Source organism: Halichondria panicea, chromosome 3 (assembly GCF_963675165.1).
Source record: "Halichondria panicea chromosome 3, odHalPani1.1, whole genome shotgun sequence".
Classification (NCBI taxonomy): Eukaryota; Metazoa; Porifera; class Demospongiae; order Suberitida; family Halichondriidae; genus Halichondria; species Halichondria panicea.
Genome location: NC_087379.1, coordinates 5752786 through 5774633, shown reverse-complemented (window position 1 = coordinate 5774633; position 21848 = coordinate 5752786). Strand labels below are relative to the sequence as shown.

The window sequence follows — 21848 nt, the reverse complement described above, 5'->3', positions numbered from 1 at the left end:
TCTTGCCAGATACTAAATGGTAGAAGAATTCCAAGAACACCAATTAACTGAAATAATCCTTTAATGGCAAAGAAAATTCCAATGAGAAATCCTTTCATAGAGTGAGGGCTTTGAGCACAGATGAATTCAAACACTCCACCATAGATAAATACATAGGCCACAGCAACAAGGACTTGCTGAATAATGAGAATGAAGGGGCTGAGATGAAGGGAGGGAGGAGCAACAAAATAACCATAATCATTATACAGGAGCAAACACTGATCTTCCTGGTGGCCAGAATGCTACTTCAGAAGTAGTATTCTGGCCACCAGGAAGACAGTGACCAATTGTGTCAACAAAAAGTGAACAAAACAGACTAACAGTGACAAGACAAAGACCGATTCCAATTCGCCTCAGAATACCAGGGAAGTATTTTTGAAACAGAGGATGAAGAAATTTGAGAAAAATAGGAACAAAAAGAATAATAAAGGCGGGGTACAGAGTGCCACCATTAGTGAACATAGAGTAAACAATGTTGCTTAAACTAAAACTATCAACCAGCCAAATGTTCTCTGCCTGCATGTGATCTTTATGGTATGTTAAAGAAAATCGGCTTGGGAATGAGACTAACTATTTTTAAACGCACAGCTATATATAAAGCCACACGGATAATTACTTATAGCACTTTCAGTAGTGGCCTGCCATATCATGCCATACAGATATACTGTAACTCAGAAACTTTGTGGCCACCCACCACTGTGCTGAAGATCTGAAATATCCTTCCATTGTCTATATACAGGTGAGAGTATCCCAATGTTGGCAAGAGCTCCACTATCAATATAAGTGCACGAAGGTCCTAGTCCAGGAAGGAGTAAACACTTTCATGTAACTTGTGTAAGCTGAACCAGTGAAACTATGTGAATTCAATTTGTGTACTTTCTTTGTTTAGAAATATATCCTCTTATATCCTAGCAGTTCATTGTTCGACTATATATATATACACTGTACCCTGTATATATATATTACCATCCCTTACTCCACGCACACACTCATTTAGTTCACGTTTTCTACTTGAGTGAGAGGCTCAATCCTCGATCATGTAGCCCATCGCTCCCCCACCTCTAAATTGGATCCTACCATAGACCAGATGCATGAGGGACCACATTCCCTCAGTATCCCTCGTGGCCTCAAGAATCTCACGGCTTGTCCTCGAGGAGACCTACGGAATAAGACTACCACACCCCAGGAAGAGGAGGACCTTAATTAACCACGTTATGCTGAGGAGCTGCATGTGTGGAGCTTATGGCTGTAAGTGGAATAATAATGTGCTCACTAAAACACATAACCTACGTAGGAATATGTCGTAATCATTAACGTAGCTCTAATAGGTATCTGCCTATAGATTTCAGTGCTATCCAATACTGTCAGAGTACCCTGCATGACACCTTACTATCGGTAAGGAATGGAATCAACCATATTGACAGGTGTACTTTTGGCGGAGTGCTTGTGGGTGGAATCTCCTTAACTTTGGTATCTGTTCGATTAAAAAAGTGTGTTTCACAAAGCTTGGTGTAGGTTTTTGTGATCTTGTTTTTTCCAACCATTACTGAATCATGGTGGGTGGCTGGATTATTATGTCCTGCTATTGGTGTGTATGTATAATTATGTACTTGCGTGCCGATTGGGAGAGCGAAGCAAGCCGAGCCCTATACACTAGCGACTTACACATGCATTTTTCTGTTTGTATGTATGTTCGTTTGCATGTATATATGTATCGTATGTCACTCGATAGAATCAACAAAACTTACGCTTTTTACCTCACTGAATGAAGCCGTTCAATTGATGTAAGTACATTATCTATACGTATGCTTGCCCTCAATGTTCAAGTAAAAGTGATTCGTTTTTATTATTTTCTGGTGCCTGTTTGTCAGTTGTAGGGCTCCTCTATAATTCTATTAGTCTGCCACAGATTTTCAGATTAGATATAAACAAGGGCTGTTTTTTGTTATAATAACTGGACATTCTTTAGGTAGCTACACTCACTGTAAGACCAATTAATGGCTAGTTGTGAGCAAGGAACTATAGAGCAAGCTTCCCTTTGTGAAACTCCTGCACCAGATGCCAGCAGAGATGCCACTGAAACCACACCACTCGTGACAATTAATGACGGCAACAAGAAAAGTGTGCTGATCAAATCAAAGGCTGCAATAATGATTCTCTGTTGGACTGTCTTAATGTCGTTGATCTATGGTAGTTTTCTGAACCCTGAAGTTTACTTGTTCGTATTTGTTACACCCCAATTTGGTTTGGACTCTATTGAGATAATTGTAGCTACGTGCACATATGCTGCAACTGCTTTCTGGCTCCTCTTCTATCCTCTAGCCGGATACTGTGCAGATATTCGATATGGCAGATATAAAGTTGTGAGATGTGGTGTGTTTACCACATGGTGTGGACTCTTGACTGTGACTGTTATTGGTGGTATTGTGAACGCCATTGCTTGGCCACTGATATTATCTAGTGGAAATGACGCCTTCTACACAGCTCTATGGGCTTTTTTCGGGTTAGCGATGGGTGTACTTGGATTTTTTCTGCTTATATCCATTTGGATTGCATTTGCTGGATTTTTAGCCAATGTTATTCAGTTTGGGGTTGACCAATTACCTTCTAGAGACAGCTTTCTTTTCATTCATTGGTTTCTCTTCACACTCTATATTGGAATAAGCTTAGGGAAACTGGTATGGAGTGCAGCTTATGCCTCTGGTCTCATAAGCCTTTTTCTATTTGGAGTTGTCTTGTTAGTTGTACTAGTTTGTGTACCAGTAACATTCTGTGTTGCTAAGCGCAGGTGGTTTGTTACTGACACTGGCACTAGTAATCCTTACAAAGAGGTTGCAAGAGTTGTCGGCTTTGCAAGAAGAAACAAGATTCCTATTCAACGCAATGCTGCCTTTACAGTCTTGGAGGATGACATACCCACTGGACTGGATCTAGGCAAGGACAAGTATGGAGGACCATTCACTACCGAGCAGGTGGAGAATGTGAAATCATTTTTTGGAATTGTTGTCATTTTACTTTCAATTGGATCTTTCTTTACGGCTGATATTGCTGCAGCACCTTTTCTTAGTATTCTGAGGAATCATATGGAGGCGGAAGACCCCTTTTACATGCCTGATAATAGGGTAAAATACATTTTTTACTCGGTCTTCACTAATGGTGGCACTCTGTACCCTGTCTTTATTGTTGTTTTTGTTCCTATTTTTCTCAAGTTTATTCATCCTCTGTTTCAAAAGTACTCTCCTGGTATTCTGAGGCGAATTGGAATTGGTCTTTGTCTCATCACTGTTAGTCTGTTTTGCTCACTGTTTGTCGACACCGTTGGTCACCTTCTTCCTAGTGGCCATAATGCTGGCTCAGTGTTTGGTCCTCAGGTTAATTTTAACTATACAACTAATAACGAAACTCTGATTGATCAAACACTTCATCTCAGCCCCTACATTCTCATTATTCAGCAAGTCCTTGTTGCTGTGGCCTATGTATTTATCTATGGTGGAGTGTTTGAATTCATCTGTGCTCAAAGCCCTCACTCTATGAAAGGGTTTCTCATCGGAATTTTGTTTGCTGTTAAAGGACTTTTTCAGTTGATTGGTGTTCTTGGAGTTCTTTTGCCGTTTAGTTTCTGGCAGACCTCCCCTAGAGCTGGACTGGTTTATTTCCTAGTGAACATTCTTATTTCAGTCGCAGGTGTTGTGGTTTTCATAATAGCAGCGAAGAGGTATCAGTATCGGCAACGTGATGAACTTTGTAATGTGAGGAAATACATCGAAGAAGTTTACGAGAAGGATGTTAATCATGCACAATCGTGAATTTGAATTTAAGTTTAAGATCTAGATGTTCACTTTGAGAGTAATTCTGACTCAGAGACCCAATGGCTGCATGTGTAGTAGCGAGATATTTAGGTTTGGTGAATAAATTATTGTTGTTGAAATACGATTGTTATAATCTAGTAGTGACCTTTTAAATTACTCCTCCCCTTGAGACAACTTCAGTAGTGATAGCAAGGTAGTCAACAATAATTATTGTCTAAACTGATTGTTGGCAAGAGCTCCACCGTCAATGCCCTCATTCAGTGCACGGAGGTCTGCCATGCACTCCAGGGAGGACTAAACACTTTCAAGTATAATTGTGTAACTGTGCCATAGGGTTTAATACAAGATATTTAGCTGGTAGTATATATAATGGGGGAAATGCTTAAATGAGCAGTCCTCTCCCGGAAATAGTCGTGAGAGAGTTAGCAAGAATCAAAGCTATGTTTCTCGGATAATAACATATTTTCCCAAACTCTTGGGCTGGAAGGGAAATCCCAGGGCACCCCCCACCCCTACTCTCTTTGAAACCCTGTTTGGGAATGTTACCCCATTCATGCGCAGAACACAGCAGGGGTAGAATGATCGGTGTGTGTTGGTGGGGGCACAAAAATGAGCTGTTGAGCGAACTAGACACTTTCATAGACTGCTAGCCCAGGCTATTTAGTGAAAAGAGGGCCTGGTATATATCCATTGTTTGCGCGTGGGTGGATCATTGCAGTATACTGACTAAGATATCTCAATCCCCAAGATTCTTGGTTATAGCAGGTAATTCTAATTAAAGAACAATTTTTGTGGTAGAATTCTAACCCACGAAATCCGCGAAAATTAAGCCCCTCAAAAATTTCGCGCTATACGGTAGATGCGAAAAAAATAATGGTAGTTTTTTGCTCTGCTTTTCAGTGGCTGGAATTACAATAATTATTGTTTAGAAAATGCTTGTCACAAATGGTGCAATCTGATTGGTTACTTGGAGGTCCTTTGTTTCTCATAGAGACCTCTCAGTCATTCAGAGGTCTTCTATGGAGGTCCATTATAATTATGTTCACTACATGCATTTAACATTTTTTACATGATACATACAATTATACATGGAATGCTTAGCAACATCTATTTTGTACATGCACAAGTACACCGAAGTCATAGTAACGATGATGCAGTGCATCATTAAAAACTAATTTTTAAAAGTCTTTGTGCAGTCGAACCGCAATGGTTCCAGCGCATGCTCCTACGTGGAGTTTTATTTTCTCATGAATATATTAATGAGCTATTCGCAATTGCTTGCGCAAAAGTAGCATTTTTTTATAACTCTCTTCCCTTGCAGTTTGTTTCCTGCTTCCTGCACCAATCTATTACACATGGCAGGAACTAAATATAGCCACAAAGCCGCCATGTGGCTTTGCTTAGAAACTTCAACACAAACAAATTTAGACAAATTTACATGCCACAGCAAACTGAACTGACAAATTGTTGCAAAGGTATGAGATGAATTTGAACATGTTCAGTGCTATCTTATAGGATTGATGAACATCTATATGTAATTGTTTTTCGTGTCGACCCATTGAGAGTCGAGAAATGCATCGTTGAAAATGCTGTATAAAAAACCACAAAATAGTACTAGTCGGAGATATGTGAGCACACAATAAGCCACATTTTGTGTATTACATCCAACAGATGTCCTCCTCAATACATTCCAAGCATCGTTCAGATCAGTCGTACTTGTATTCTGTGTGGTATGAAAAATACGCTATTATTACAGGTCAAATAATTTTTTTTATCAGGAATTGCCTGAACAGACCACTGTATATGCTTACCCCACTGTAGAGAAGCTCAGCTAACCTACCCAGCTTATTTAGTATACCTAGCAAGTGGAATAAACCTGTAATGTTACTCATAAATTATTCCTGAACATCCAACATTAACGAGCAACAGGTTAATTAATCTCACCGTTATTTGCCACGTAATAGCGAGTTTTTAAGCATTTCTAAATGTTAGCAGCAGTGGGATACAGCCATTATTACTGTGGCTGTGGACCAGGGTGTACTTCTGGTCCATTTGCAGAGAGATTGCTGAAACGAAAGAGCCGGAAATTGAATTGGACTCGGACAGCGAAGACCAGTGACAGTGACAAGGAGAATATAGAGACAAAAGTCATGACTGGCCTGGAGTAAAAGACGAATTGATAGATATGCAAACATGACTGAACGTTTAACCATAGATAATGTTTTAACTATGCTCTTTGTATTGTTTAGGCCACTCCAAGTGACACTCTGGTTTCTGGTCCTGAAGTTTTTCTAATTGCATGCGGGCGGGCGGCTTTTCTCATTATGTCATTATCAATTTCACCTTATGAATCTCATTATTTTGCAAATAAATATCATTATCACACTATTTTGTACCACATGGACCATTATGCGCATGTGTAGTAGAAATAATGGGATAGAAATCCAATAATGAGATAGAAATCCAATAATAAAATCTGATGCGGGCGGTGGACCAGAAACCAGAGTATCACTTGGAGTGGCCTTACATACTATTATGATATATTCACAATGTAGTGCCATCTACAAAAGTCAACTGACAAATTGTTGCAAAGAGAATACACTTACAAAACTCTGCATACACTTAGCTTAATAACATTGGAACATACTTATATAGTTAGAAGTTGTGTCCCACCCGTAACAGACTAGCTACTCCATGTAAAAGCCCAAAATCATGTTTACAGGAATGGCAATTTTGGCTACATTACTCAACAAAACTTGCTTCAACTTGAAGTATACCCCTAATTTCAAACATATACTACAAAACCAACTTCTGTACTTACCTTCTGAGCTTTAAACAGCTTCTAACAGTGGTCTGGGTCTATGCTACACAGCTCTAACTACAGGCAGCTACTCACACAATGGCACCAGCTATTTGCTTCCGGACACGCCCACTTCCTGGAAAATAAACTTCTCGCATTTATTCCAGTTGCTGTTTGACTGTGTGTTCTGCAGTGCCGCTTTGTAGCTTTTATCTCACTCTTGCAGTTACCAATAGCTAGTGCTCTAGTGCAGAGCTAACTACTAAGTAGAATAGCAACTTTCTATTAACCGGTTTTGCTATGCAAGAGACGGAAACTGCCTTCAATGTGAGTTTTTTTTTATGTAGACTAGCCAGAGCAAAGCTTTTAATGTTGCTTGAGGTTTGTAGAAACAGAGTCTTCTTTGTGTTAATAATAGCTTAGCTTGCTTAGCACTATTCTAAATCAGTTATAGGCCTCGTCCAACGGTCACTATGGAGTTTTGAGACCCTTAGGCCCTTAGTAGCACCCTCGCTACGCTCGGGATGCTACAGCCTCGGACCTTCGGTTCTCAAAACCCCATAGAGACCTTGGACTCAGCCTATAACCTATATATAGTAACTGCCATGCATTAGCTATTATGCTGTCTAGCATAATAATGCATAACTGTCTTATGATTGGATGGGAGATGGGATCTTCACTCTATTTCTGTATGCCATATACAGAACTGACCACAGTGCAATATGCTATATATTGGCACTGCATTTCCTTTGATCTCAGAGGTCAAAAGGCAACAAGAATGGAAAAAATGTTTAGTGCAGTGGCCTTTACAATTGGTGTCCTGCCATTCTCTGTATAGGGATCGAACAAGTGTTACCATTCAGGATGTTTATTGTTTCAAAACAGTTTATCATCATGAGTATTCAATATGTCAAACAAATTGTTCTTGCTTTTCTGAATCATGGACACCACAAGGTTTCTTTGAACTTTTTAGCATCACCAGCTCCGAAAAAGTATTGGTTATTGCTCTGATAATTTCCTTTGATCCAGGGAATTTTTCGTTTAAGGGTGGGCGCACATAGTAACAAATTGACATAACTTAACCACAAAAATGCAACGTTTAGATCACGTGTGCAATCTGAGACTTGCACTCAATTTCAATGCATACGCTAGTATACCGTAAGACCTCGATTTAAGGCAACCCTCCAAATGTGCGACACCCAGGAGCTTCAGCAATTTTCTGACCTCTAAAAATAGCGACAGCTGCGTTGACAATTATTTTTTAATGTCGCATTCTAAATAGAGGTAAATGTAGCCACTCCCTAGCCTCGATTGGAAAATAGTGTTTTTAAGCGACCTGAAATCGAGGCAAGTGGACTCTGTAAAGTTAGATGCGACCCTCTAAATATGCGACACCAGGACTTCAATATAATTTTTCAACCTCCAAAAGAAGCGACCTCTGGCTTCGTAATTATTAAAAAAAAGTGTCGCTTTAAATCGAGGTCTTACGGTAGTAGTAACCACAAGTAACAACATTGTGGTTTGGTGAGAATATCTTCAATTAAATTAACTACAAGCTGCAAAAAAATCAGGTAGCTACACAAACAATAACAAAATAACACAATCCACATAAATACAGAGCCAGATTTGTAGCAAAGGAGTGCCTTCAGTAGTAGATGGGACAAACGCAAGTATGCCAACAGACCCCAGTCTCGGTACAATCAGCACGAGTGTCCAAGTTCCTAAACTAGCATTAGTCGCACAGCAGGTTGGTTGTCTCTTGATGTTAATACACTGTCTTCATTTGTGTCGAGTGGAGGCGTTTCTCTTCAGTGCTTTGGACGTTGTACTATCCACGATTTGAGCTGTTCATGGCAACAATACTATCCATGGCAGTGTTGTCCTTTCTCCTCAATGGCCACCTGCACGTTGATACGTTCGGTTGAATGGCTGCATGGTTGGGTCTTCCACCATGTTCCATCACACAATGGCATCGCATCCTTCAGAAGCTGGAGATCCATGCCACCAAGTTAGCAGAATGGTCCTGTGGTCAGGTACGAAAAAATGTTGTGAACAGGGGTGATGACAAAAAATGGGTTGGTTCCTATGATGGATTCTATATACCTGACCCGGGGCCACTACATAATTATTCACTGTACATGCACATGTATTGTCCACAGGAAGAAAAATGGGGACAGTCACCTTGCTGGCAAAAAAACTTGGGATGTAGGACCTATACTTACACACGATAGAACTTGTCTGGAAGGTTGGCAAACTGTGTTATATTATGATCATACTCATGCACAGGAGCTCATAGGGCATTTCCAGATGTCCTGGCGATGGAGGCAGTTATGACACACCATGCACTGATCAGCTGCCTCCCCAACCTCCCTATTCGGTCTGCTAAGAAGCAGATGGAGCTATGGACCTCACAAAAGTAGAGGTTCCACCGATTTGATGCCCTCATCAGGTCTCTGGGGAAGCCAAGCATTACTGCAGCCCAGGCAAAGAGACTGGTCCAACTTGGCCTTGAGCACAGCGCTCTGGTGACACTGAGGTCCAAAAGTGGTACTCCAGAGGCTTTTATGGAAGCTCTGAAGGGGAAGGGAGTGATAAAAGTTTTCTGTACTCTACGTACGCGAATTGGGGCATGGTCTTACAGGCTTACGCTTAATTTATATTCTAGCGTACGCGTATATATAAAAAGTGTTCGATCAGCCAAAGTACATACAGGACTTGGTCTATATTTAGCGTGCTGCTATAATTACGTAAGGTGAACAAAGTTGCACTGTAAAAAAAGAAATGACCCATTTTTGGTTACTTGAATTGCATTTGGGTGCAATTTTGCAATTCAAGAATGGGTCATTCCAAACCATTTTTCGCATGCATGCAGCTAGCCTGCTGGAAAAAGCTATTACCTTTTTTTTAGGCAGAGCTTTTCTTGCTCCATGAATAGCTAAGTTGGTGCCACAACAAGTTACAAGTTGTCATAAACAGCTATACTCGTAGGATATGAGTTGACCTTTTTTTTTTTAGTAAATTGTGTCTGCTGTTATGTTACCACCCCAGAAAACCTAAGCTATCTACGGCCCTATTGTCTTCTGATAACTCTTTCTTTGAGTGGACAGTCTTTTTTCAGAACGAGGAATAAACCTGAATTGGCCAGTTCAGGTATGGAAGCAGAGTTCTCTACACTGTTCAGCCTTGAAACAAGCACCAAATCAATGGTCGATGAGTGGCCTGTGCCCGAAAAACGAGTGACAATTTGTGATAACGAAAAGTTACACAAACATTTTAACAAGTGTGCATACATGTAATGTGAAGGATAGAAACTAACTTGAAGTCACTTAAATCCGATAGACAAGACTGATTTATAGTAAGTAAGTAATGCGTCTGAGAAAGTATCAAAAATAGAATATCTTGAGGACGGTGGACGATAAAAGACACCAAGACATAATTTGAGGTGATCTCTGATTAAAGTGACAAGCCCAAATTCAAGACCACGAGGTCCTGAAAGTAAAATACTAAACGAATGCTATATTATTGTGAATTTCATAGCATTCCTGTTCTATCAACATTGTAGTTAGGAATGTGCAACTCATTATCTATACTACACAACCATGTTTCTACTAGACAAACAACATCCGGGCAGTGGGTAGCCTCGATCCCAGGCCACACTTCCCACTTCACTTAGGGAAGTTGACCTAGTATCGACTGCTTGCGCATGCGCTAATATCCCCCCAGTATCTGGGGGCTTTGGATAACATCGGATCCACAGCGGCAAAATGGATACAATAACTTTTTACTGTAATGTCCTTATTATAATAATAATTATTATCATTATATGGAGAATGATCGTGAATCGGGAATGACGTGAATCAATAAAGCAGTCCAATGAAAGTGTCTAGTTTGCTCATTTTTGTGTCCACTGCTGCGTGGGCAGGGTAATGATTTGGTGTTTTCTGGGTGCATGTTGTAGGGCTCCTCTATAATTCTATTAGTCTTGCCACAATAATTTTTATTGAATTGATCTTCTGATTAGCTTTTACTTGTTCATGCAGTGGGCAATAACTGGGCATTTCTTTAGATAGCTATCCCACTCACTATAAGAACAATGGCTAGTTGTGAGCAAGGAACTATAGAGCAAGCTTCCCTTCATGAAACTCCTGCACCAGATGCTAGCAGAGATGCCACTGAAGCAACACCACTCATGACAAGTAATCACAGGAAATATGGCAACAAGAAAAGTGTACTAATCAAGTCAAAGGCTGCAATAATGATTCTCTGTTGGACTGCATTAATGTCTTTCATATATGGTTTCTTGCTGAATCCTGAAAATTATTTCTTATTCACTAACCTATTGATGAAAATACCTTTCACACCAATAATTACCATTACCAGTGAGATGATAGATAGTGGTATATATGCTGTATTTGCTTTCTGGCTCCTCTTCTATCCTCTAGCCGGATACTTGGCAGATGTTCGATATGGAAGATATAAAGTTGTGAGATGTGGTGTGTGTACCATGTGGTGTGGACTCTTGACAGTGGTTATTCTCGGTGTCGTTGTCAACGCCATTATTGTGCCAATTTTTATTTTGGTAAGTTATCCTCATTACTGGGTTCTAGTATTTATTTTGCTTTTAGTGGTGAATAGTGCACTTGCACTTTTTCTTCTTATCTCGTTGTTGATTGCATTTGCTGCATTTTTAGCCAATGTTATTCAGTTTGGGGTTGAACAATTAAATGATTCTCCTTCTAGAGACAGCTTTCTCTTCGTTCACTGGTTTCTCTTCACACTATATATTGGAATAAGCGTTGGAAAACTTGTATGGAGTGCAGCTTATGCCACTAATTTCTTAAGCCTTTCCCTATTTCTACTTGTCGTATTAGTTGAGCTTATTTGTTTACCTACAACTTTCTGTGTTGCTAAGCGCAGGTGGTTTGTTATTGACACTGGCATTGATAATCCTTACAAAGAGGTTGCAAGAGTTGTCAACTTTGCAAGAAGAAACAAGATTCCTATTCAACGCAGTGCCTTTACATTCTGGGAGGATAACATACCCACTGGACTGGATCTAGGCAAGCACAAGTATGGAGGACCATTCACTACCGAGCAGGTGGAGAATGTGAAATCATTTTTTGGAATCGTTGTCCTTTTATTTTCAATTGGACCATTCTTTACGGCTGATATTGCTGCAGCGCCATTTCTCAGTATACTGAAAGATCACATGAAAGCAGAGCCTCCTAACATTGGGCCACCTGTTATTAGTGTAAGCAACATTGTTGACTCTATATTCACTAATGGTGGCACTCTGTACCCCGTCTTTATTATTCTTTTTGTTCCTATTTTTCTCAAATTTATTCATCCTCTTTTTCAAAAATACTTCCCTGGTATTTTGAGGCGAATTGGAATTGGTCTTTGTCTCATAACTGTCAGTCTGTTTTGCTCACTGTTTGTTGATACAATTGGTCACCTTCTCCCTAGCGGCCGCAATGCTACTTCAGTGTTTGCTCCTGGACAAAATAATTATTACAATGAATTTGATCCTACTCTCTCCCTTAATGTCTCCCCATACTTTCTCTTTATTCAGCAAGTCCTTATTGCTGTGGCCTATGTATTTATCTATGGTGGAGTGTTTGAATTCATATGTGCTCAAAGCCCTCACTCTATGAAAGGATTTCTCATTGGAATTTTTTTTGCCATTAAAGGACTATTTCAGTTGATTGGTATTCTTGGAATTCTTCTACCGTTTAGTATCTGGCAAGACTCCCCTCGAGCTGGACTGGTTTATTTCCTGGTGAACATTGTGATCTCAGTCGCAGGTGTTGTGGTTTTCGTAGTAGCAGCAAAGAGGTATCAGTATCGACAACGTGATGAACTTTGTAATGTAAGAAAATACATTGAAGATTTTTACGAGAAAGATGTGAGTCATAATCGTGACTTCGAAGATTTAGATGTTCACTTTGAGAGCGATTCTGACTCAGACACCCAATGAATGCATGTATATCAAGTGTAGTGAAAATAACAGTATGCGGATAGAATTATACGTATAGTTGCGTTAGTTTATATTACGTGTATAACGTATATTTATGTTGTGTCTATAGTATAGTAGTGATTTACCCTCTACCTTGAGGCAAATATTCAGTAGTGATTCTAGTGTACTTAATAATTGCATGCTTTCATTGGGTTCTACCATGTGTGGGAATTGTTGGCATTGTGGTCACATTGAAGCCTGATGGCCAGGTTCTATAATTAGGACCACAATGCCACCTAGTCTGGAGGCCTCCTTAGGGGAGATAGTCTGGTCAGAGAGTCAAGGTCCTATGTGAAACTCGTGTAGAAGTCCAGGAATTTCTTGGACCGATAATTAACCGCACATGCAGGACGTGCACGCCCACAATTGGCAATTAATTTATCGATCCTATTTCTGTACTTGGATTGATTATATTCATGCCCGATCGTGTGCGTAGGTAGATGTCCTGTGCGATTAATTACCAGTCCAAGAAATGTCTGGACTTCTAACGAGTTCACATAGGAATTGGACCAGACAAAAGTGCGGCCTGGACTTGAGACTAAATGCCATGCACCAGTCCCCACAGTGCTCAATATAATTGCTGTGGCACTCCAAATCATGCCCAACCCTACACAGAGAAAAGAGGTGTGCTGTTTTAGACCCTGAGCGTATGCTATATTAGCACTGTGGTGTGCTAAACAGTGATTCAGCACACTACATGTGCTGTTTTGTAGGCATATAGCACAGCCTACGTGTTGTATTAGTGTGCTTTTTCATGGCTTGTAATTTTGATGTTCGATTAATGTGCTAAATGGACTGTGCTAAATGTAATGGGTGTGCTGAAACAGGTTTAATTTGCTGTTCTTGCAAAGAAGAAAAGAAGTTGAGTTTAGACATGGTTTGAGAGCTGTTTGACAAAACTGTGGAACTAGGTAAGTTTCCCTCAACATGCATGCTGAACAATGCTGTACAATTGTATTTGCACAGCTATTGTATATAATAATTATTGTACCAGGGTGTCTTACATTACACAGGGGAGCATCTGTACAATGTATTTGCACAGCTATTGTATAATATAATAATTATTGTACCAGGTGTCATACAGTACACAGGCCAGGGGGAGTATCTGTACAATGTATTTGCACAGCTATTGTATAATAATTATTATACCAGGGTGTCTTACATTACACAGGGGAGCATCTGTACAATGTATTTGCACAGCTATTGTATAATATAATAATTATTGTACCAGGTGTCATACAGTACACAGGCCAGGGGGAGTATCTGTACAATGTATTTGCACAGCTATTGTATAATAATTATTATACCAGGGTGTCTTACATTACACAGGGGAGCATCTGTACAATGTATTTGCACAGCTATTGTATAATATAATAATTATTGTACCAGGTGTCATACAGTACACAGGCCAGGGGGAGTATCTGTACAATGTATTTGCACAGCTATTGTATAATAATTATTATACCAGGGTGTCTTACATTACACAGGGGAGCATCTGTACAATGTATTTGCACAGCTATTGTATAATAATTATTGTACCAGGGTGTCATACAGTACACAGGGGGAGTATTTCCCTCTGGCTCCGCTCCCCCTCCCCCTAAAATTTGCATTCAGGTATTAGTAATGTTGTATGACTGAGTGTCCATAGCCTGTATACTAACGAGGGTATTGAAATAACATGCAGTTGACTTTTTTTAGCTTAAAAGAATGCCTTATATTTTCCCCCTCTACTTTAAAATCCTGTATGACACCCTGTAATAACTCTACAATATACGTATAATATGCAGGAAGGACAAGCAAGTAAAAGGGCTCAAACAAAGTGGAGACCAATTGAAGCCTATATTGCCCAAGTTTCATAGCACGCAATAAGTGAGTTATTTACTTCTTCTAATTACAGCGCCACTCTAATTGAAGGGCCAAATTCACAAAACAAATTATCCAATTAAGCGCCAAGTTGCTAGCGCTTACATAATTAGAAATAACGCATCCTTAATTCAAGGCTACATGCACAACTGATCTGATAGCCTCGTGGAAACAGCTACACTATAGTTGCTAAGCACCACTCTAAATAATATTATAAGTGCCAAAAAAGTTATTTGTTTGGACAGATTTTCAAATGGTAAAAAGCTTAGTTGCGTAAAAGCTAAGAAGTATAAATTAAATCTTGTATACACACATGCATTGAAGCTAGCTAAATACAGTTTCATTTTAAAGCTTGATACATCAAATGCGCACTATACAGCCATGCTTGAGTTCTGGCTTCTTTACTGTGAGACTATACTCTGGTCCCGGTGAATGTCCAGAGTGCTATATAATAGCTATTCGTTAGTTCCATTGCATGCATGTCTGACCAAGAACCACTGCCGTTTTCGACTGTACTTGTCATAGCGTACGTTGCACTATTATTGTATAGATGCATGCAGTAAGCGGTCAATATAAGTTCCATTTATGTAGTACACCAGTACGTTTACACTGTATTAAAAGCGTTCCAATTTACCGTTGCACGTTGCAAGTATACGTTTTGCAAAAAAACAAACAAAGAGACAATCCTAGTCACCTCGAGTATCGTAGCTAGACTAGTTATCTAGCTATATGCTGTACATACTTGATGCTATGTTTTTTGATTTATAATTATTGTACATACTAGATCTACTGCTTTTCACGTGTACATTATAGTTGTGAGACGCCAACAGCCCAGAGGGAAACCACGCCATTCGCAACAATACAGCTAATTCCCTCTCACGTCTAAAGTTCTTTCAAAATGGTGGTCGTACTTTTTTGAAGGTACTATAATTATTGTTGTAAGAATTGATGTGAAAAAATATATTGCAGGATGATGTTGAAAGTGACACTTGTTGGAGAGAGCATTATACTGGACACCCTTGTATGACCAGACCACTGTAAAGTATCGACACAATTGGAGGTATGTATTATTATGCTGCTGTATTGCCACAATGTTAATTTAATGGTATAGTGGCTTCGCCCAAAAAAACAATTGCAACAGTATACCATACTTATCTGACTTAGTTATCTGTCTATATATGTATACAGCGCTCAATATCCCATTCCGTTTACGTATAGTACGTTTAAAGTGTTTCCATTTTGATACTGTATTAAAAGCGTATTTTACTGTACCGTTGCTATATACCATTTCACTTTACAAATGCGGTTTGCTGTGTTTTTGAATACAAAGCGACAATCCTTTAGTAACATAATATGGTTATACCCAGCTAAATTATGCTTAGCTATAAGCCTATAGTCTACATAGATCTAACAAAGAAATAGAACGCACCATTCACTGCACTATTTTAATCTTAGCATAATTGCTATAGCTAACTTACATGTAGCTATAATACAAAGCTAGCAAGCTGCAAAATTTCTATAGCTGCATGGGTGCATGGCCAAAGTAATTTTAACAACAGAAAAAAGCTCTTATCTTGAGCGTCCTTTTTAGCGTTTAATTTGCGCTGTATCAGTGTATTATGCATGTAAACGGAACAGGGACTTTATATTTACCACTTTGTAAGTTCATAATTGATAAAAATTGCTGCTACGGAAATGCCAAATTTCCTTGTGCGCAAAACGATTTTCGATTGCCACACACCCTCCTAATTAATGCAAATCTATACTGCCACCTGGTAGCACATTGTCTGCCCGGCCTTGCAGCTGTAGCTGTTCCTCTTAAGCTAACAGTTATATTGATATAATAATAATAATAATAGTAATAATAATAATAATCTATTGATATAATAATTTATAGGACAACGCAGTTTAATTAAACTTTTATATCGTTTCGGATTAAGCTTTATATGCAGCTCTTTTCTGACAATTAAGGGAAGGCTTGTAGTGGATTATATTTGTTGTTTAGCCCTTACAACGAGTATTGTCAGTGGAAGACAACTTCTCAATCTGCTCTCTGTACGAGATAATTGATGGGCCCGAATATTGATGCTGCTCTATAATAGCACAACAAGAACTCATTTGCATTATCATAGTCTCGCAAACTTAATTGTGCGTAAAAACGACTATAATGTCTTACTAAGAGTTCATTAGGAAGAGTACGCAACTCCACTAACCATAGTAAGCATTCTGTCTAACCTACGTCACAACCACATGCTGTTGTATAAACTGTAAATCTTAAAATTAATCTGCGATGAATGGATGAACTAGTGTTCAAGCTGGCGCTGTGCTAATGCCTCTCGCCATGTTTTTGCTTTCGCTCAAAAGTATTAGAGTGTTATCTATAATGAATTTTATATTAAAGTTAGCTTATCTATATAAAGTCACTGAGAAGAAAAGACTTATTTACATGCATCTATTGTAAGTTGTTATTTATTGTATTATGTGGCTTACCAGGACATCAAGAAAGAAGAAAATTGATTCTTCCAGGATCTGTAGTTCAGTGTATATAATATCTAAGAAGAAAAGACCTGTGTACATGCATATTGTTATCTATATTGTTATATGGTAGTGTTTTGTGGCTTACCAGGCCCTCAAGACAAAGATGATTCTGCCAGGAGGATCTGGATCTGGATCTTGGATATTATTTTCTCACACATGGGGAATGAGCGCGCATGCGCATTACATCCACAGGAATAATTAAAGGGTGTGTCCAAAGAGATCAATTTCACAAATGGCTACTGCTAGCTAGCTGTTTTAACAGATATTTTCTGAGTATTGTAGCTAACAAAAAGCTAGCGCTTTAGTGCAAGGCTAACTCATATGTTGAATAGAAAGTTTGTGCGGACAGATGATGCTATGAAAGATTCTGAAGAGACTGCAACAGCCTTCAATGTGAGTCAAAACTAGCCATAACTCGAGAAAGAAGCTTTAGTTTGCTAATCCACGAATCAAAATCCAAGAGAACGTGGCTAGAAGCCTATAGAAGCTGTTAGTTTTCGTCGCATTGTAACCGTTGAGCAGTTATAGCTGGAATACACACACACACAGACAGACAGACAGACAGACAGACAGACACACACACAGTCAGCTTTACCGTATCCCTCGTGCGGCTACGCCTCGAGGCATAATAAACATTAGTGATGATTACCACTAATTTTATTCCTTATCAGCATTGTTATTATCATTTTTGTATCTCAAGTGACTGTGGTTACATGCAATAGTGAGTTTGCCTCCTGTGTACAGACTATTGGAGTTGTGTACTCTTCCTCTTGGTCTTACCTGTGTTATATGGCTCTTTCTGTAGGTAGAATTCTTTTCTTTTGGCTCGTGTACTTTTTCATGCACTCGGCATTTGTCATGGATCACAGCAAATACTTTTCTTATTTCGCCCCATAATAATTATAAGTTTCATCGCAATGCATACTTTGTTCATGCTATGACTGATGTTATGTCTATACGCACTTAATTATTCTTATACTTGGTTATAATTCTACTGGCTTTTATGTGACATATTTTTTCTACTTCACGCATGCAGGTGATGCTGAGAAGTCAAAGGCAGTATCTTGCAATTGCAGTGAACTGAGTGCAGACTTGTTATGCTTAACTATATGTTAAAAGAAACCTTTCACTTTTGTATATCCTTATCGTTTGTTTAGATACAATTTTAATACTGAATTGATGTGAAATAATTGATTTACAATCAGCACAGATGTTTCAACACATTAGACATGTGCCAGTTTAGCACATCAGGTTGTTTATCACATGTGCGAACGTGCTAAAACTGGAGACATTCAAACTGTGCTAAATCAGCACGTCTTTTTTCTCGTCACCTGGGAACTATAGGCCAGCCTAGTTTGATTTTTAAAAGCACAGCACAAAGCCTCAAGCTAGGATACAAGTTATGATAATTATTGCCATCATATAGCGCTGGGCAGATACTGCCATTTTGACGTACATGCACTCTGCACATCTGAAATGTGTTGGCAACAGGCCGTGGAGTTCCCCAATGTTGGAAAGAGCTCCACCATCAATGCCCTCATTCAGTGCATGAAGGTCCCAGTGTCTGCCTGCCACTCTGAGGGAGGACGAAACACTTTTAGGTGAGCTGAGTGAAATTATGAATTAATTATGTGTACGGTGTACTTTTTGTGTTATATCCTTTTGCATTCTTATTAATTACCATCCCCTATAATATACTCCCTACTCCACACGTACACACACATAATCAAATTCGACCCCTTAATGAGTGAGAGGTTTCCCCCACGTGTGTCCTCCTCTCCCACACCTTTGTAACCTCCAAAATGACTCTTACCCAAATGAGAGATCACATTAATTCCCCCAGTGCCCCTCGTGGCCTCACGAATCCCACGGCTTGTCCTCGAGGATACCTATGGAATCATACCACACCCGCAAGAAGGGGAGGACCCTGATCGACCACCTTATATGCTGAGGATCTGTGTGGAGCTTATGGCTGTAAGCATATCATTAACATAATGTATACATTCATAACATATAGGAATGTGGATACGGTATACGGTAGTGTGTTTGCATGTTTTCCTTTGTGCCTGTGTGTGTGTCTGCTGCATGTGCTTGTAGACTGCTACTGTAACAGCTACTCAAGGATCAATGAAGTGCAAGTATAAAGTATAAGAGTTTCTATAGGCCTCTGTCATGTTTTCTTGGATTTTAATTCGTGGATTTGCAAAATAATGCTTTAATTGTTCTCGAGTTATGCCTATAAATGTTATTGCAGCTTTTTCAGAAGAGTGCGTAGCAAAACTTGTCTATGGAGTGTTCTTAGTTGTTAGCTTTGCACAAGAACACTATAGCTATTGGTATATACGTAGCTGCAAGAGTGAGAAAAAGAGCTGTAAGCTTTTTACTGATGCAGCAGCCATTAATGTTAGCTTTCAGTCCACTTTTTAGTTTCCCTGTGATTACCATAAGAACATAATGATATCTGTGTGTACATGTATTAGCAATATTGGCTTTGTGGTCACATTGAAGACAGGTTCCATATGACCACAATACCACCTGTCACCACAGGCTGTACTGCATGGCACATTCAATCCTTATAATTATAGCCTCATTACACTACCCCGGTTGTTTTGGAGAAAAATTGGCCTGAGGCTATCGCAATCCATAATTTTTAAAGCATAGTGTATATAGCCAGGAGTGGTGCAGATATACTTGTATGCCATGCAGGCATGCTATCATTCAGAAACTTTGCGGCCACCTACCACTGTGCAGATCTAATATGAGGCACAGGGGCGTAGGGGGGGGGGGGGGGTGCTAGGGATGCTCGAGCACCCCCAACCAGCCTGAGTCAAGTATACAAATCACAGAGAAATGTATCTGATTATCCAGCTGAGCACCCCTTCTCTTTCAGATCTTGCTGCAGTTAGGCTGTTAGCTAGCTAGTATAGCAAGGAAAACGATTCAGTCTCTAAACTGTGAGCTAATCTGGCTTAAATCTATGAACTAGTTCTCTTTTGTGATCGTGGCCATGCAGCTTCTCTATGGTTCAGCCACGCCCTACTTGGCAGATAAGTTAACTAGGGATACACTGGAGTGCAACCTCGCTACGCACTATTAGCCTCGAATCCAAGGCCTTTTTAATTGTCTTGGGATCGAGGCTAATTCATAGGTAAGGCTTTTGAGTAATAATTGTTGAAACAGCACATGGGAAAAGGAATTGTTAAATCTTAATAGTTGTAGCTTGATCCTGGTGTCAACGTCGCCGAGAGACACTTGAAGCTACATGGTATTGATTGTACGTAATATCGAACGGTTTAGCTTTCAGGAGGGAAGTAGTAGTTTGCTGATCTTGTTCGACAATGGCTTTGATTAAATTAATCGTTGTAAACAACAACCGTAACAAACGTGGTATCTGGCCCTTCCAAGTCCAGTTTAGCCATCTGATTAAAAGGGCAACGAGACAGTAGGAGTGTTGCACTACATTTTGAGCATTCGACGATGTCATCTTCAACGACTTTAACTTTACCTTTACAGTAAGTGCAAGCATTGAACTTTTCGAACTTCTTGACAGCAATGATGGTAGCACCCATGAGTGAAAGTTCATTAGATTCGGTTAGACATTCGTCAACATCGTCAATGTTGTCAAGTTTAGTTACGGACGAACCATTTGCTGACATGGAAACAGAATACTCGCCACGAAATACTCTGACAGTTAGCTTAGTAATGTAATAGCTCTCACCTATTTCCAATGAACCTATTGCTTCTTGTCAAATAGTGAGAACACAGTTGCCTGAGGAGTCTGCAATAGTAATCTCCTGTTTCTGCAATTGGTTTCCAACGGTTTGAGGGTCCTTGACATCCAAGACTTTGACTTTGACATTGACTTTGTCAAATTCTTTGATCTAGGTAATGATCGAAATGTCACGAATCGTCAATTTAAGAAGCATTGTCTAGCTTATGAGTAGAACGCTTGAAAAAAGGCCTTCTGAGCTGTAGAATGGAGCTGAAGTGTCCTCAGTACAGTGGCTAACGCGTCCTCCAACTTTGAAGTCAAACCGTTACGGTCTGCAGCAACCAGAGCCACTAGTTCCATTGAGTCCTATGTTGTCCATTTTTTCTTTTTCTTTTTCTTCGCCAAAATCTCAACGTGACCCGATTATAGCCCAGAGGAGGGAGGACACGATTAACCTTAGCACTAATTACCTAATTATCGCGACCTTTTAATTACATTCTTTGAACGATTCATCTTTTCTTTCTTTATAACCTCTACATATTGGGACACACAGAACAGTACTGTAGTATGAGTGACAGGCAATTCTTGCAGGCACAGAGCAAACCATACAAATAAAGGGGTGCTAGAAGCTGAGACTGTTGGTGTCATTGATGTTCTTCATGTTGGAGACACTCTGAACTAAACAATTCCATGTTGCAACTTTATCACAGAGACAGGAGTGCCTGGGGTGCTTCTCACAGGGATCTTGGAGACAGGAGTGCCTGGGGTGCTCCTCATAGGGATCCTGTCTCCAAGATCAAGAGTGCTTCTCACAGAGACAAGATCAGAGTGCCTGGGATGTTTCTCACAGGGATCTTAGAGATGGGAGTACTTGAGGTGCTTCTTATAGGGGTCGTATTACCTTCAGGTCCTGACAACTTGGCCATAGGGGTACCTCCAGTAGGAGAAAAGGCTTACTTTGCTCTAGCTCTTGTGTCCAATATGTAGAGGTTATAAAGATGAATTGTTCAAAGAATGTAATTAAAAGGTCGCGATAATTAGCTAATTAGAGCTAAGGTTAATCGTGTCCTC

At 39.7% G+C, this 21848-nt stretch overlaps 2 protein-coding genes and 2 long non-coding RNA genes across 10 annotated transcripts; 3 read left to right on the top strand and 1 right to left on the bottom strand.

The window, feature by feature from the left end:
* Positions 1 to 30: 30 nt before the first annotated feature.
* LOC135333828 (uncharacterized) lies at positions 31 to 18276 on the top strand. 2 transcript variants are annotated; one of them, XR_010394095.1, is made up of 6 exons: positions 31 to 873; positions 1037 to 1287; positions 13492 to 13575; positions 14452 to 14533; positions 15497 to 15587; positions 18102 to 18276. It is a non-coding gene; the product is annotated as an uncharacterized LOC135333828 (long non-coding RNA). The 2 variants fall into 2 exon arrangements; XR_010394097.1 differs by lacking the exons at positions 31 to 873; positions 1037 to 1287 and adding an exon at positions 6855 to 6975.
* Positions 1929 to 4001, top strand: LOC135333826 (uncharacterized). The gene has a single exon (XM_064528832.1). The coding sequence runs from the start codon at positions 2037 to 2039 to the stop codon at positions 3843 to 3845; it is 1809 nt and encodes a 602-aa protein (XP_064384902.1). The 5' UTR covers positions 1929 to 2036; the 3' UTR covers positions 3846 to 4001.
* Positions 5268 to 21820, bottom strand: LOC135333827 (uncharacterized). 6 transcript variants are annotated; one of them, XR_010394093.1, is made up of 4 exons: positions 18879 to 21820; positions 18522 to 18641; positions 6670 to 9221; positions 5268 to 6007 (listed from the first exon to the last, which is right to left on the bottom strand). It is a non-coding gene; the product is annotated as an uncharacterized LOC135333827 (long non-coding RNA). The 6 variants fall into 6 exon arrangements; XR_010394094.1 differs by having other exon boundaries at positions 6670 to 8671; XR_010394091.1 differs by lacking the exons at positions 18522 to 18641; positions 18879 to 21820 and adding exons at positions 17018 to 17094; positions 17151 to 17287.
* LOC135333825 (solute carrier family 15 member 3-like) lies at positions 10553 to 12774 on the top strand. Its single transcript, XM_064528831.1, has one exon. The coding sequence runs from the start codon at positions 10742 to 10744 to the stop codon at positions 12623 to 12625; it is 1884 nt and encodes a 627-aa protein (XP_064384901.1). The 5' UTR covers positions 10553 to 10741; the 3' UTR covers positions 12626 to 12774.
* Positions 21821 to 21848: the final 28 nt, after the last annotated feature.